This window comes from Dioscorea cayenensis, unplaced genomic scaffold (genome assembly GCF_009730915.1).
Source record: "Dioscorea cayenensis subsp. rotundata cultivar TDr96_F1 unplaced genomic scaffold, TDr96_F1_v2_PseudoChromosome.rev07_lg8_w22 25.fasta BLBR01000237.1, whole genome shotgun sequence".
Classification (NCBI taxonomy): Eukaryota; Viridiplantae; Streptophyta; class Magnoliopsida; order Dioscoreales; family Dioscoreaceae; genus Dioscorea; species Dioscorea cayenensis.
In genome coordinates, this window is record NW_024086628.1 from 137,730 (window position 1) to 155,680 (window position 17,951).

A 17,951-nucleotide genomic window follows, 5' to 3' on the forward strand; every position below is an offset into this window, starting at 1 on the left:
AATATATACCCCTACAGGAATATATACTAAAAATATAAATAATAGAACTTGCTTTGTAAGAATCATGGTTTTATAAGGATATTACACAATTTAAATTTTTGCAGGTGTCCATGTGCAATTTTAAGGCTTTACATGGGTATATCGGCCAAAAAAACATCAAATTTTCTACTTGCACTAAAACAATGTCCCTAATGACTTTCTTGAATCAATTGAAGGTTTTAAATTAGGGTAGCAGGAATATTCTACAAAACATCAAATTCCTGAAATCAAGTCCTTTAGAACATTTATTTCCCTTGTAATTACTCCATATTGTTGATCAGGAATATGTATAATCCCAAAACTATATTGCATTTTCTCTTGAAGCAAAGGTATCTTTCTAATCCAAACAACCAATCAGGTAAGAACTTCTAGAGAAAAGCATGCACCCTTACTGTCATATAATAGATGAAAGAAGAAAAACACAATGCCTTGAAAAATAAAATATACTTCTCTTAAATTCATAGGTAATCATTAAATAATGAGTCACAATATATCCAAAATCAAGCTCTAAAGTAAAAAAAATAATATAAATTTAACAACAAAAAGCCAACCCTCACTTGAATAATTAAAACTAGGAACTGTTAGGAAAAATACTAGCCCAGGACTTTGTGTTGGCCTCGATGCTACAAGAGAATGGTGGAGAAGCAATGCACTTAGGTTGGATGGCTGGCAAAGATGGTCATGACAATGAAGACGAGCAATGGAGGATCCTCAAATTGAAACTATAAGGACTAGGGGAGCAATGGAGGATCCCCAAATTGAAACTATAAGGACTAGGTGGAAGGGGGAGGGGGGATGAAGAGAGAAAGAAGAAAGTAAAGGTGGGAGTGTTGGTTTAGATCCGGGTTGGCGGATCCAAACTTAAAGATTAGTGTTTTATTTATTATTTATTTATTATTTTTATTAATATTTTATTTCAGTAAAAGTCATGTTAGATAAAATAAACGGTAGAACTTACGACCATTTCATTTTGGACTTGATTTACCCATTGTTATAAGTATAGGGACCCAATATGAGGAATGTGTAGTGCAAGGAAAAAAAGGGAAGAGAGAGAAAAAAAAATACAGAGATTGTAACAGATATTAAACCTATTTTATAAAAGACTTCGTAAAACATGATAAACATTATTCAATTATGAATAATCAAAACTTCATAACATAATAAATATTATCATATAAAGTTCTATTAGAAACATGAGTTTTAATGTGACTAAAATCACTTTTGTATTTAAGTCCTTATAATTTTGATTAATTATTCGGCTCCATCAAATTTTAATCAAAATTTAAACTTAAGATAAAAACCATAGTAGAGTAAGATTACTAAACTATCCTTCGTGTTCTACACTATTAGTTTGACTGCCTTGGCCAAAGTCTTCTAATCTCACATACTTATAATCACATAGGATACTAACTCATTTACTTTCGAGAGAATAAATTCCTTCTTGGTGATCACTCATAACTGCTACTTGCCCGACATAGCCACACTTCGAGCCCTACCAAAAGGTAAACTGAGCCTAACAACTCTACTAACAGACTAGACATCACAAACATATTATGATCATTTTACCTCAGGTCTAAGGTCCACTCATATGACCATAACCAGCAATCCAAATCATTGACTATCAAAGAGTAAAACCCATGTGATTGGATTGTTGCGAGTCATGTTTCAAGTACACTGATAAGTGTCTAAATATATCACTTTTATTATATATATTTTATGCACTTTCATGCATTTTTCTATGACTCCGATGCCCTTTACGCATTTTATTTGTTACTATTGTTTTAGGACATCAGAGGATCATCTAATGCGTGAATGAGCCTTGTTTTGGCATAAATTGAAAGAATTTATTGAAGCTCACACGCATCCTCAGGTTCTGGGCAAAACAAATAGATTTTCAGGCATTGTTCACTGTAGCAATGGTTAATGTAGTTGTGTTATTCTAGCAATTTCATTGTGGCAGTGTACGGCCAGTGTGCAGCCCACACAAAGGAGACAAAGAGATGTGCGGCCGCACACCAGCCCCCGCACTTTGTGTATTCTCTCCTTTGATGTGGAACTAAACTCCTAATGCCACCGGGATCCGATGAACCTTGGGAGAGGAATTTTTTGTATGGATGGATGATTTTTGTTAGTTTTAATTAATTGTTGGCATGTTTGTTGGTTTCAATCTATTGTTTTGATGTTCAACCTACAATGGATAGATTCTGTAGGTTTTGATTCATGAATTGTATATGTATGGCGGGATGCTTGCATGTATTAGGTCGCACAATGATTGAAGGGGCCATTCAATGTGCCAGTACACCAGAGGTTCCGGGTGTCGGTAGCTCCCCGAGAGGTTAGGGATGATTTTAGCCGAAAGAGAGCATTAGAATTACCTTAACCAAGACTCCCTATTCCTAAAGATATCGTAGGGGTATCTTCCGGATGGAGGAACCCGTATTGGATTAGGGTTACACTACCAAGGTTCTGGGGTAGTCGACATCCGAGTCTAGCGGATCAACTCTAGCCAACCTTGTGCTTAAATTCCCAAATTCATCCTAACTTGTTCTTTCTCCCGAGGGGATCCTCGCCCGAGGCCTCTAGTTCTTATTGCTACTTGCTCCTTAGACTACTTGTATGGTGTGCCTTAGTCCATTTTGTTTATAGTTCTTTCTTTTATTTATTTTCACATTTTTGTCTTATACAACAACTCTCCGTTTGGTAGACTAAATAGTGATACCTAGGAGGAAGTAATCGCAGATCTTGGGCACTTGGGAATATGACCATGTCGTGCTCGTGTAAGAGGTTATTACTTAACGACCCGTGCACTTACGGCCCGGGAGTCATGTGCTCACTTTCTAGCGTGTCAGCGCTCGCCGATCATACACCAATCCCAGTGATGTATTTATGACATATGCTCCCACTATTATATAATGTTCAACTAGCACTCTTTGTCAAAGTGTATGTCATACAAATCCTTACGGACCTTTAATGTCCAATTAAAGATTATCCGATTTGTGAACTATTTAAATGTATAAGTACCAAACCCTTATAGTGTCTTTCTCTTTATCTCACAATGAGTTAAAGATTTAACTTAATACATATTAACTATAATGTTCAAAATTAAATAAAAATGTGACCACAAGATTTACATAACATCAAAATAAATGCTTATTAATAATAATAAGAATGTATAATACAAATGAAATGCTTGAATACAAGTATCCTCGTTGGCATTGGAGGGCATAATCCGAACAATTATTTCTATCCAACTAATTCCACCGTCAAGATTGCCTTATCTTTTATATCAATTTTTTTCCATATATATTGCGAATTTTTTAATTGCAAATTTTCTAACCTCCCCCTTTGAATATCTCTAAACTACTAGTTAATCCATTAATTATTTTCCCTAAACTACTTGCAACATTTTTACAAGGAAAATTCAAAATTAGTCCTTGCTACATAATAGAGGACCTTTTGATAATTAGAAGTCAAAGTGAGGACCTATTTGATAATTACCAAGTTTTTAAAGGTCCCTCCCACTTCGAACTAGAACTCATCACTGACACAACGAAATCCCAAGAAATCCCACAAAGTTCGAAACTAGAGCTTCATCTCGTCGCCATGGACTCCTCTATGCCTCCGGCCATGGAATCCATGGACATGGCCACGGTGAAGGTTTGCTCTTTGTGCTGTAAATCCCAAGCCATCACCAATTCAATGGTCTGCACTCTGTCATCCTTGATAACCGCCTCTCTGCACTCCAGGCTTGCATGCTCCCCATCCATGTCTCTTTCCATCTTCTTCAATCTAGGGTTTTGATTTAATTTGATATTTTCGGGATTTAGATTTGATTTCTGAAACCACTTCTCTTAGGCGCACACTGATGTCCTCTATAGGACTGAAATGAACATCACAACGACGTTGAATTCAATCAAGGATAATATCAGGAAGTTCGATATCGCTCACCAGGTAAATTCTCTGATTAAATATTCAATGTTTAGCCAGAATTCCAATAGAAACTTTGTGAAATTTGTAATGAAATGAAGCAAAACTTAATTTTTCCCCTTTCTGAAACTCATTTTTGATTTGTTTGTTTATCTAGAGGCTTAGATCCAGAAAAGGCCACAAGATACTATAAGAAGTTACTTCAAAGCTATTGATGAGTTGAGAAGCATCAACGCTTTCTTTAGCTCCAACAATAACTTGAGGAGCGCCAATGAGATGTTTATTTGAACCAACAATGCTTTTGAAATGGCTGTTTAGAAGCTGGAATAAAAGTTTAAGATGCTTCTAGAATCTTACAGGTTTTCTTAACCATTAAGATATGTTTTCTTTTCATGGATTCATTCCTTTGCATATAAACAAGTTGTTAGTGAAGGTAATTGATCATAAGATCCTTCACAGTTTTTCAAATGAATCAGTCATTATGACTATACTATAATTTTTAATGCTATAATTTTGCTCGATGTTTCGTATTTGACTATTCCATTTTCTTTCCATGAATTTTCACAAATGGCATTAACAACATTCTCCAGACACTTGCTAATGTTACTTAAAAGAGTAGTTCAATTTTTGCAGCAGAAGTCATGTGAACTATTTACTTCTATTGCATAATATAGCTTGTTTTGCTCAACATAATTATGGTTTTTAATTTTATGTGAAGAACAAATGATAGATAGTCAGTTCTCCCTATTTGGTTTGTTTTTAGCAAACCGCAAAAATGTCAACATCTTATCAATTCCCTTCCCAGTTCTCATTGTCAGGATCAAAGGCAAAAATTAGTATTGTTTGAATCTGCTTGCAGACTCAACAATAACACTCTCTGGATTAACACATCAAAGGGGTATCTAATATCATTATTGCCTCTCATCAAACTTCATACATCATATTGAACATAAAGACTGATAATTTAAACCATGACTAATAGTACAGCATATAATTGAACTCAACAGCCAAACATAAACATCAAACATAACTGACAAAGCTTCAATTAACTAACTCCAAAATATGCCATCATAATCAATTGATCTTCCCAATATATCAGCAGTAGACACCACTGCTGATTGTGAGCAAACTGTAGATACTCTGATCACTATTCTCCAACATGCTCCCCATGATCAGAGAGCTCACACACCTTTAGTTGTTCAACAAAAACTTTGAATTTTCCAGTTGATAATGCCTTGGTGAAGATGTCAGCAGTCTGCTGATTTGTACCACAATGCTTTACCTCAATTAGGCCATCCTTGATGAGACTCTGGATGAAGTGATACCCAGTGTCAATATGCTTTGTGCGCCCGTGGTTAACAGGATTCTTTGCAATCAAAATTGTTGATCGGTTGTCACAATAGATGATGGTTGGACCATCTTGCTTCTCATTCAAATCTTCTAACAAGTGGCGCAACCAAACTGCTTCACAGGCTGCGGCTGTGATTGAGATATACTCAGCTTCGTTACTAGAGAGTACAATAATAGATTGCTTCTTTGAACTCCAGGCAACAACACCTGAACCTAGTGAGAAAGTCCAGCCTATAGTGCTTTTGCAATCGTCCTGCGACCTACCCCAATCACTGTCAGAATAACCAACAAGCTTGAAGTCTTCATTCCTGTCATAACAGATTCCATAATTGATTGTTCCTTTAATGTAACGCATTATTCTTTTAATGGTTCCAAAATGGTGTTTGCTGGGAGACTCCATGAAGCGAGACACCATAGAAATAGCGTGCATAATATCTGGGCGAGTGTGAGAGAGATAGAGTAAACCACCAATTGATTTCCTATATCTCAGAGCATCAGCTTTGTCGGAATCATCTTGAGAACAAAGTTTCTCATTTGTGTTTATTGGATTTGGAACTGCAGAACAACTGAACATATCGGCCTTGTGCAACAGATTCTCTGCATATTTAAACTAAGATACAAATATAGAACCCTCCAATTGTCTCACTTCTAACCCAAGAAAGTATTTCATGGAACCCAGATCAGACATTTGGAATGTTTTCATCATAATTCCTTTAAATTCTATCAGCATTTCTTCTGAAGATCCCATATATAGAATATCATCTACATAGAGGCAAAGTAGAAGTACCTTTGTATCTCCTTGCTTCTTGGTGTAAACTATGGGTTCATTTGCACTCCGTTCGAATCCCATTTGTATAAATTGATCATCAATACGACTGTACCAGGCTTTAGGTGCTTGGTGGGAGACCATATAAGTGCCTTGTGAAGTCGATACACCTCTTCTTCTCTTCCTGCAATGATAAACCCTTCTGGTTGAGTTACGAAGACTTCATCCTTAAGTTCACCATTAGGAATATTGTTTTAACATCCAACTGGTATATAATCCATCCCCTTTGAGCTCCAATCGCCATGAATAGTCGCACAGTCTCCATGCGAGCCACCGGAGAGAATATTTCTTTAAAATCTATACCTTCTCTTTGAGCAAAGCCCTTGGCAACTAGCCAGGCTTTCTTTCTCAATAGAGTTTTGTCGGGATTGAGTTTGGATTTAAACACCCACTTCAGCCTGATCGCCGTCTTTTCTTCTGGTAATTTCATCAACTCCCAAGTTTCATTTTTCTGTATGGCTTCTAACTCTTTATTCATGGCAACAATTCATTCCTCATCCTTTACTGCTTCATTATATGTAACTGGATCTGCAGTTATCAAAGCAAAAGAGCAAGAGGAGTAAATATCTGTGAGTTCACGATACCTCGCCGGAGGTTCTTCTCCTTCTTCTTCTCCTGTTTACTGAATGAGTTCACTGGAGGGAGGGTGGAAAGCATGTTGTGAATCCAATCGTTCATCAGAATGTGTGGACGGCACAAGTTCAATCCAATTTCCATTAATTGAATGCAGGTGACTATCACATGCCGGCGCATAGTCTAATGCATCCGAGTCATCATTTCCAGACCAATCTTATTGCTTCTCTTCGAAAAATTTAAGGTTTCAGCTGACGTGTACATATTTAGAATCAGGATTTATCACCTTATAGGCCTTTGAGTGATCACTGTAGCCAATCAAAATAGCAGGAAATGACTTGGCATCAAACTTAGTTCTCATTTGTGAGTCAACATAACAATAGACCAAGCATCCAAACACCCGGAAGTGGTCCACACTTGGTTTAGAGCCAGTTAACACCTCAAACGGCGGCTGATGTTCCACTACCTTCGTCAGAGAGCAGTTGAGTATGTGGACAGCGGTGGCAACAGCTTCGGCCCAGTACTCCGACAGCATGCTTTTCTCTTTCAGCAGTGTTTGTGCCATCTCTGTTACGGTTTTGTTCTTACGTTCGGCAACACCGTTTTGTTCAGGTGTCCGAGTTACCGTCGGCTGATGAAGAATACCGGCAGCTTGACCAGAATGACTTGAATTCATGGGAAGTGAATTCGCCTCCGCGATCACTGTGAAGGACCTTGATCGGAAGAAAGTATTGCTTTTCAACTAACAATTTAAATTGTTTGAACTGCTAAAAGGTCTCTGACTTTCCCTAAATGAAATATACCCAACTAAACCGTGAGTAATCATCAGTCAATAAGAGAAAATATGTATTACCTCCGATGGATGGAGTATTCATAGGTCCAACCAAATCAGCATGAATAAGTTCCATAGGCGTAGTAGCTCGCCTTGTCACTTTCTTAGGAAACCCAACTAGAGTTTGCTTCCCCAAAGCACATGCTTCACAAGGATATTCATCAGTGATGATCGGAAGATTCAAGACCATATTATTCTTAGACAAATGCTTCAGCCTTCTCATGTTCATATGTCCATATCTCTAGTGCCAGAGATTTGAGACATCTTCATTTTGTTGAGCAAACATTGGCAGAGTTAACATCATCTCCTTCGAGTGGGAATAATCTATGAGTAGTCATGAGCACTTGAGCTACCTTCACCTTGGTGTTTGCTTCTGTGATGATGCATTCTCCTCCTGAGAATTTAACTTCATATCCTGAGGCCATCAATTGTCCCACACTTAGCAGGTTGTGTGCTAAGTTTGGAACAAATTAAACATTATTTAGTGTAGTAATCCTTCCACTGTGTGACCGAAGTCTCATCTTGCCAACTCCCTCAACTTGCAGTGATTTTCCATCTCCCAATCTGATGGACTGAGTTGGAGTTGCTTCAAGACTCTCAAAGAGCTTCATCTCGCCTGACATATGGTTAGAGCAACCACTGTCAATCAACCAGGTTCCTCCAACTTTGTTTGTCTCATGACTAGTCACCACGAATGCCACCTCTTCACTTTCTTGCTTCTCTTCTTTTATAACATTTGCTTCTTTGTTTTTGTACCAGCACTAGGCTTTAACATGCCCAAACTTCTTACACACAAAGCACTGTACTCCTTTGTGTTGCTTGATGCTATCCCCTTGATGAGATGATTCTCCATGTCTAAATTCTGAGCTTCTTCCACGCCCTCGACCGCGTCCTCTTCCCTTGGGAAAGTGACGACCTCTACCTCTTCCACCTCGGTGAGGATGATCACCGAATTGAGTTGAAATTCTCCCAACATGCAAGGCTCTCTCTTCTTCATGATGGCCATCTTCAATGTTCAAAATAGATTCATGGTGTTTTAGAGAACTGCTGAGTTGCTCAACAGTTAGTGTGTTCAAATCCTTGGCTTCAATGATTGAGTGAACAATTAGAGAAAATCTGGGAGTAAGACTTCTCAAGATCTTAGATATAACTGTCTTTTGAGGAAGAGCCTCCTTCATAATTCGAATTTGATAGCCAATGTCTAACACCCTGGTGATGAAATCTTGAACACACTCTCTTTGCTTCATATTGACTGCATAAAACTCCCTTTGAAGAGAATGTAGTTGGATTGTAATGTTGTTTGAATCTCCCTGAAATTTAGTCTTGATGATGTCCCAAGCTTCTTTAGCAGTTTTGGCTTCAGATATCCTCACAAGTATCTTTGGATCAAGGGCTCGCTAGGTCGGGTACATGGCCTTGGCATCTTTCTTGAGACTTTCATTTATTCTAATTGTATCTCCTTCTTCACTAAAGCCTTTTTCAACTAGTTTCCATAGATCCTTTGATCTAAACATAGTCTTCATCATCAGAGCCCAAAGGTTATAGTTGTCACCTTTGAAGTAGGGAACATCAGCATCCTTTGCTGAAGAGCTTGACATCTTCTACTACCTTCTCTGATACCACTGTCAGGATCAAAGGCAAAAATTAGTATTGTTTGAATATGCTTGCAGACTCAACAATAACACTCTCTGGATTAACACATCAAAGGGGAGCTAATATCATTATTGCATCTAATCAAACTTCATACATCATATTGAACATAAAGACTGATAATTTAGACCATGACTAACAGTACAACATATAAGTGAACTCAACAACCAAACATAAACATCAAACATAACTAACAAAGCTTCAATTAACTGACTCCAAAATATGCCATGATAATCAATTGATCTTCCCAATATATCAGTAATAGACACCACTACTGATTGTGAGCAAACTGTAGATACTCTGATCACTATTCTCCAACACTCTTCAATCATCATCAGGTTCATCTGGAAAAAAAATGGAGCCAAGAACTTGGAGAACGTTGTCTATAGGCTGCCAACTCTCATTCCTCCAGTGATTTCACATCAACTCCGTGAATTAACTAAGCAGCTTGCTCAAGTTGAACGCAATCAGCAATGTTTGAAAATTTTCAAGTGGGTGGGATATATTCTTTCCTTAACTGACTACTGATAATAGTGCATTTGTTCTTCATATCATGAGACTATAAACAAAAAATAAAAATAAAATTACAAAATTGCCATCTTCCTTCAAGCTGGTTTATAATACTCTAGTCTAGAGGATGGATATTTATAGTTGAGGTTTAATAAGAAAATATCTAATGATAATCTCCATCATCTGATGCTTTAGTTGAACAATCCTCGATTGGATTACATCCCTAGGAGCTGGAATCATATTGCCATTACTCTTGTAGCTCATGGTACCAGACAGATCCCTTTATTCTTGTTTCACAGAGGGATGGAGAAGCCTCGTTGGTTGACGAAGCCCATTCAAGATGTTGGTTTTTTATTTTTAACTTGTTTTGGTTAGTTATTTTGGTGTATTTATTTTGTATTCCCTTTTCAGTTTCTATCCCTGAACTTCTTTGTATCTTTCTTCTTTTTTCAATAAATAGTTGCAGCTGCAGTTCCTTTTGTCAAAAAAAATAAAAAAAAATTTGTATGGCAGACTTTACTTTTGTTTATCTTGTATAATTTAAAGATTCATTTATATTAGAAGTTATAAGGTTAAGAAACCTGCACCATTTTAATCTTTTCTCCTTCAACTTTCTTCCAGCATGAGTTGTTTTTGCTGATTTTGTTTCTTTGCCATTCAGAGTAGCTCGTTCCTTGGCTTTAGAAAGGAACCTTGAAAAATCAGGAGTTGAGAAGCCAGATGAAGTTGACTTACAGAAGATAAAATTGGATGTGCTGGTAAAGAAAATTGGGGAATGGATACAAGCTATGCTAATTGCAGTAAGGATTTTTTTTTTAATTCCAAAGTCGGCTGTTATGTCTATAATGCTTTCCTGTCCAATCAGCTTGTTGTGCTTGATACAGGTCAAAGTGCTCTTTGTTGCTGAACAAAAAGTTTCTGATCAAATTTTTGATGACATTCATTACATCAAGGATCAATGTTTTGCAGAAGTAACTTTAAATAGTATGACAATACTGCTTAATTTTGGAGATACTATTGCTAAGAGTGAAAGATCATCCGAGAAATTATTTGTTCTTCTGGACATGGATGAAGTTATGTTTTTGACAAATAGAGCAAGCATCTAAAAGAACAACAAAAAGAGAACAAAACACGATTAGAAGTTTAAATCATGAGCAGCTAGGAGGTCGTCGAGCCAATTTGGGCGATCCATCCCACGAAAGAAAAGGGACAGATGAGGATTCAATCTTCCAAAGCTTGCAAGTGCAGCGACAAAGTTTTCCTCCCTGGGTATTGTTTCAATAGAGATGTTGGGGCACCGAGCAAGGATAGACTTCAAATTCAAAAGTTCCATGTTGATGTGCCAAGCAATACAGGCGTTGTAGTGCTTCACCAAATGAGCTATCCCCGGACAATCACAGTAGAGACGAGACGGAGCCAAGCCATTGGAGAGACATGTCTGAAGAGCGAAGATCACAGTAGTCAATTCAGCTTTGATTGGGGAATCCAAAGTCAAGCCATGAGCTCCTGCAATCATAACATAGTTTGAGTTAAGTAAAATAAGGAATTCTAAACCTACAGAATTTGTTGTAGCACACCAAGATGCGTCAGTGTATATTGTGATAGTGCATGAATTTGAGCAAAGTTTAGGATTCTCCCTGAAGGTTTTGCTGTTGAAGTGGGAACAAAGAGACCAAGCTTATGGGATAATCAGTCTAGCATTCAGTCTGTGTCTTCTAAAAATTATATTACACCTTTACTTCCATATAAGCCAGACCATCGTAGCAATTAAAGCTTTAGCTCGAGAATCAAACAAATCTAAGAGCCAAGAACATGAGCTAAGATCAGGAATCAAATTCATGTCAAGGCCAAGATTAGCAAATAATTCATACCAGCAGTAAATTATTTTGGAGCATTTCCAGAAAAGATGATCAGCTGTTTTCGATTCCAAACCACACAGAGGACAAGGGTTATTTGGACCAATGTTAAGATTATAAAGGTAATTCCCAATTGGAAGTTTCCCATGAGCCAGCTTCCAGATATGCATCTTAATGCGGGGCATCACAGGAAGACGCCAGATGGCCATCCAACCCTTCCATAAACCAGGAGAAGAAACGTCAGTGTTGATAGAATCATAAACAGCAGAGGAAATGGAAGTTTTACCATACTGAAGATTCCAGATCCAAAGATTAGGATCAACCCTATTGATTTTTATTTTGCCAATCGCTTCCCAATCCAGGGAGCTACCAAACAAAGTCTCCAAAGAATTTGCGCAAAAGCCATTTGAATCAAGAAGGTCATTAAAATGAATATCATCCAAATCCAGGGCCATATTAAGCAAAGTAGGCTTCTGAGCGAGAGGGAGGTCAAAAATGCAAGTATCTTTCCACAGATTAACCATGTTAGGATTACAAGATAGAAGTTTAAAATGGTGTTTTAAAGCATTAGCAGAATTGCATATAGATTTATAAAACCAGGAAGAGTTCGGAATAGAAACCGAATTCCAATAATGGCAATCATTATACTTGAATTTGAAAATGTCCACCCAAATTTTGTCATCAAAATTAAGGATAGAAAAAATATTCTTAGCCATAAGAGAGTGATTTACAGCCCTAAGATTTCAAATGCCAAGCCCCCTCGGACTTACTAAGTATAGTAACTGTCCATCCTATAGAGTGAAAGCCATGTCTATTGATGTTCCTACCCTGGAGGAAATTCGAGCAAGCTTCGCGACACAATCCAAAATGGAGACAGGTAATTTCATCACCGATAGAATATAGTTAGGGATAGAGAAGACAATACTGTTCAAAAGGACAGAGTAGCAGCGAAGCAGAGATTGTAGAGTGATTCCAGGCTTAGATAATGTTTCTCACTTTGCTGGGAATGGATTGGAGCTGATTAATCATCAATCTTCTAGGGGATATGGGAATGCCAAGATAGATAAAAGGAAATGAGCCCATGTTAATGCCCAAAATTCTAGAGATGGCAATTGCCAGCTTAGGATTACACCAAGAAGGAACATAGATGGCAGACTTCAACAAGCTAGGCTTTTGGCCAGTAAGGGTTTGATAAAGATTTAGACACATTTGACAATTTCTAGCAGATCTCCTAGAAGCAGTAGTAACAAGGATTAGATCATCCGCAAACATCAAGTGGTTAAACATTCCTAGGAAGAAGGCTATTAAAACCAGGGACAAGGTCAAGGGTGAGGGCTTTATTAAGAATAGCAGTGAGATTTTGGGAGACAAGAAGAAATAGAAGAGGGGATATGGGATCCCCCTGACGAACCCCACGGCTACTTTTAAACCAAGAAGTCTGTTGGCCATTAACAATAAGTGAAAAAGATGCAGAAGAAAGACAAGCCTAAATCCACATAATCCACACATCAGGGAAAAGCATCCTCCGGGAGGGATAGCAACAATGGCAGACCACTCTACTGTATCAAATGCTTTTTCAATGTCAATTTTGCAAATCATCCTAGGGGGGTACCAATCTGGGTCTCCAAGCTATGAGCAATTTCCTGGGCTACGATAATATTATCAAAAGCGCCACGCCCAGGAATAAAACTGCTCTGTTCTGAGCCAATTAAGGTGTGAATCACTCTCTTAAGACGATTGGCAAGCATTTTAGTGATGACTTTATAACAAACGTTACAAAGAGAAATGGGCCGGAAGTCAGTAACAGAAATAGGATTGGGTTTCTTAGGAATAAGGGCAACAAAGGTTCTACCCAAGAGGGAGGAAGGTGCCCATGGATGAAGTTATGTTGGAACTTCAAGTTGAGGTAAACAGTATGTAAGAGCACTTTCTAATTATATTTGCTTCTAAGTAAATAATAGTACCAAAATCCATGTAGAGTAAATTCTTTTTAGTGAAGAAACTTATATCTATGCATTAGTCATCCTTCTTGCAGAACAATGTTGAATATCTGGGAATTATCCAGGAATTCTCAAATAAAGATATTGTTAATTACAATCTTGCTATTCTTTCCATTTTGCCACTTCATTTTAAGAATTATATGGGCTGATTTAAGAGTTAAATTTTGTTTATCTATCATTGCCTGAAAATTAATTGTAATCTTGCTTCTTAAATTGACTACTTGGATTGAAACAATTTTCAGTGGTGACATGTGCTCCAAGATCAGAGATTCTACATGGGGTTTGACAACATGTTTAGCACAGGCAGCTGGTGAAACCTTTTGATACTTCTGAGGGATCTGTTGGAAGTGATTTAACAAAAACAACATGTTTTGATGGAAGTGTTCACCCTTTGACTCGCTATGTTATCAATTACATGAAGTACTTTTTTGAGTAAACTTCACCATAAAGCCTTTTCAGCTATATTTGATCCTTTCTTTAATTTATGATCTAAAGTAATGCTTGGGATACAGTGGACATAATTCTGAAATTGTGCTGCCTCTGCTCTGTATCCATTCATTCTTTTCCCATCAACCTAGTTCTGCTACTATTTTTATGTCTATCCATCGCCGCTGCTATTTATTTCTATTGTCTATGATATCTGGTGTGAAATGCCAAGACACTGTAGAGTTGACCTTGTTAGTACTTCTCTAGTTGTTGAATGGCTCTAGTTTGTTGTGTTAATGCATACATTATCTTACAGAATTATGCATTTGTATGTCCAGGGACAAGTCAACATTTGAACAGCTCCAGGACTCCCAAAATCAAGGAAAATTTCCAATTTCGGCATGTGATTGTGAGGGTTCTGCAAGATCTTGAGTTTAATCTTGATATGAAATCCAAGCAATATAGTGATCCTGCTCTTGGTCCCTTCTTTTTGATGAATAATATCCACTATATGTCAAAATTTATAAGACGGTATGACCTTGCTAAATTTAAACTGAACATTAATATCATGGTATGAACAATAGGAGGAACTTGTTTCTTTACTTTGTATATATTCAAGTTGAACTGGTGATAACAGCATAGACCAAAGCAATCACAGGCTCATTGTTTCAAAAATTGTAGTGAAAAATAGGTAAGGAAAGTGTGGACCCCGCCCAAAGCTTGATTAGATTAAAAAAAAAAAAACATTGTTTCCCCCACTTATTCCCTATCCTTTTGTCATGTGGCTCTCCAATCTAGTGGTAATGAGGAATTCCCGGAGGAATTCATGGGTTTCCATCACATCTGTGCCTTTGATATTTAAGCCTTTTAACTTCATTGTTTTTTTCTTCTTCTCTTGTGCTTCTTCTTCATTTCTTTGTCTTGTAAGGGAGGTTGCTAGCTAGAAGATTTTTGAAGCTTGGTTTTCAGCTTCGCTATCTTTTCAACACTCTCTTTTCCAGCCATCGTAGTAAGCCCCTAGCCATTCTTGGTTAAATTCTTTTTAGTAGTGTTGTTTTTTTGGTAACTAAAAAAACCATGACTTTTTTTCTCTATCCTTTGATTAGCTTGCCATGTTTTTGTGGAATAGCATGTTAGCTCTTTTTATTTAGAAACCTTGGCATGTTGATGGGTAAATTCGGAGTTGTTCATGCTTGTTGTTCTCTTAGTTCATAGCTCAAAATTGTTGTTGAAATCCTTGGAGCTTAGTGTTAGCTCAAGGGCTTGTGCTTAACCATCCTTGTTTTGAGAAAGGTTTGGCCTTGGCATTAGTTTAATGAGTGTTAAGTTGCTTGTTTCTTGCTCACCCCAAGCATGGTGGAGATTTTTGGACCTTATTTGAGGGTAGAACCAACATGCTAAAAGCCTTGCATATTGTGTATGTTTCCATGTATATATATATATGTGTGTGTGTGTGTGTGTGTGTTTTTATATATGTATTGGTTGTATAAGTAGATATGTTTTTTCTCTCTTAGTTTGGTTCTACAACTATGTTGTTGGTGGAGTGGTTTTGTAAAGTTGATAGCATTATTGTGTTAATGTGTCTAAAGACTAGAGCTTGGTTGTGAATCTGCAGAAATGTTTTTGGTGTTAATGGTTTGCATATTTTTTGTTTTTATTAGTCAAGACATTGTAAGAGAATGAGGGAAGTTTTGTAGTGGAATGTGTTTAGAATTGGATGGTGGAGATGTTCTCATCAAGTTAAAATATTAGTTCAAGGCAAATGTCAAATGAGTGGAGGTTAAGCATTGGATCACTTTAAATTTAATCATGTTAATTATTTAAGCTTTTAGGGTGTGTTTTAAATTCCTGCATGAGTGCATGCAAGACAATTATTGTCATTTATTTGTTTATCTTTTTTTATTTTTTTATTTTTTGGTTTCTCTCTCTAGAGAATGTAAAAGTTACTTGATGAGTGTTTAAACTTGCGGTTAGTGTAATTTTGTTTTAACTATGGTAAATCGTTGGGTTTTAAGATTGTTTTAGGGAGTGGCATTGGATCTCATTTTTGGGCTTAAGCTAATATCAGGTAAATAATCTACCGATAACTCCGTATTTTCAGCATTTGAGAAATTATTTTATTCTGTAAAATAATTATCTAGTATTTTGTTATTTTATTTTGAATATCTATTATTTTGTTAATATTGAAATTATTTATCTGGAATATGTATTTTGAGGTATTTTCTTTAATTAATTATTTCTATTTAGTTGTTGACTTGGTAAATCTAAATTGGTGTAATGCTAATTAAATAATTGCTATTCTTTTTAACTTGGTTATTAATTTATTATTTATACTAAGTGTGTGGTTACATTCAAACGATTACTTCGACATTTGTAAAATTCGTTTGTTTGTAGCCATGGGTTGATGATTCTGCTATCTTTTGAATTGACTTAGTCAATTCCTTTATTTATTTATTTATTTATATAAGCATTTAATTTAGTTTTGAAGGAGCTGGTGTTTTGAATAATTTTTAAATACTTCATGTGCTTAAATTTTTTTATATTTCATTTATGGTTATCGATTTATTTTTCCCTAAAGTGAGATTTTTGATATTTATTAGTATTTATGAATATATATGAACTTCAGAAAATTTTTAGAAATTTTCTGAACTTGTACTGCTAAAATATTTTGTATCCCGAATATTTTTGATCTCGCAAATGAGCGATATACAACCCCATTAGTGGGGGGCTAAACCCACGACCTTGTCAACAAGTAATTTTGGGAAAAATGAGATCGAGTTTTGCACCGTGTCCGTTCGGTGAAATAATCAACGACCACCGGTATTCGAGTCTCGGGTCATCGAGGGTAAATAAATGATATCTCATTATTTTTGGCTCGGATCATCACCGAGGATAAACAAATGACCTTTGGCACTTACGGTGAATTTGGAGACATACTCTTGAATTGGTTATTTTTTGGGTTTGCCCTTTTTGATTTTTGAATTTCGCAAAAAAACACAAATATTTGTCCCGCCTTGAAATTTTTACGTATTTTTTTATATCGTATTTCTGGGTTTTGAATTCCGGTAAATCATATTTGTAAATATTCTTTATTAGAATATTTCACTTTGTATTTTTGTTTTGTTTAAATTATGTTTTGAAGACATATTCTCATTTTCTGGCGAATAATTATTCATGATTCGAAACTCGGTATTCTTTTTGATTTTTAGTTATCTTGAATAGCGTTACTACTTGAGAACTATACCTCTGTTGAACCATTTATTTTTGTATTTGTTTTAAACTATGTTTAAACTTTGAATTATTCTTAATATCCGAATTCGAGATTTATAAAAGCTCGTTGTTTTAAAACAATTTATGGATTACTTATCGGGCTAGTGAGCTCATGGATTTGTTTTTAAATCCTTTTTCGGATCAAGAGTGGTAGACCGTGGTGGATCTTGAAAGATCGCATGCAGATGTTGCTTGTCCTGTGTAAATTTGTAGTCCTTGTCATTGTCTATCACTATGTCCCTCAGTATTTTTGTATTTTTGGACTTCGTATCCCGATTTTGTGTACTTTGTAGAGTTTGTAATCCCAGTAACTCGGTTGGGTTATTATAGTTTTACCTGCCCCTGGATCGATTTTTGAGGCCTTGCAGGCCTATGGGGCTCACGCCTTGTGGGTCTGCGGCCGTTTGTCTGCACACCAGGTCTGGTGAGCCGGGTTCGGGGCGTGACAGAAAGTGTCATTCATTTCATTTTATTTTTGGGTGTTTACTATTGACAATTGCATGAAACCAAGTGAAAAAAAGACAGACATTATAGTCATTATCAAGTATATATTTAATCAATTTATAATTGTTCCTACCATTTTCAGATTCAAGTCTTTCACTGCGCTATTTGATGAGCTTCATCAAAAATACTGTCAATAGGTCATCTCTGATGCCGAATGACATGAATCTTTGAAGCTCTCTGTTTCTGAG

General features: G+C 36.6%; 1 protein-coding gene across 1 annotated transcript; it reads right to left on the bottom strand.

Annotated features, from left to right (window-relative positions):
- Positions 1-6,629: 6,629 nt before the first annotated feature.
- Positions 6,630-9,145, bottom strand: LOC120253896. Its single transcript, XM_039262100.1, has 8 exons — positions 8,958-9,145; positions 8,470-8,813; positions 8,074-8,163; positions 7,901-7,962; positions 7,519-7,788; positions 7,002-7,457; positions 6,727-6,898; positions 6,630-6,670 (listed from the first exon to the last, which is right to left on the bottom strand). The coding sequence occupies exons 1-8, from the start codon at positions 9,143-9,145 to the stop codon at positions 6,630-6,632; spliced, it is 1,623 nt and encodes a 540-aa protein (XP_039118034.1).
- Positions 9,146-17,951: the final 8,806 nt, after the last annotated feature.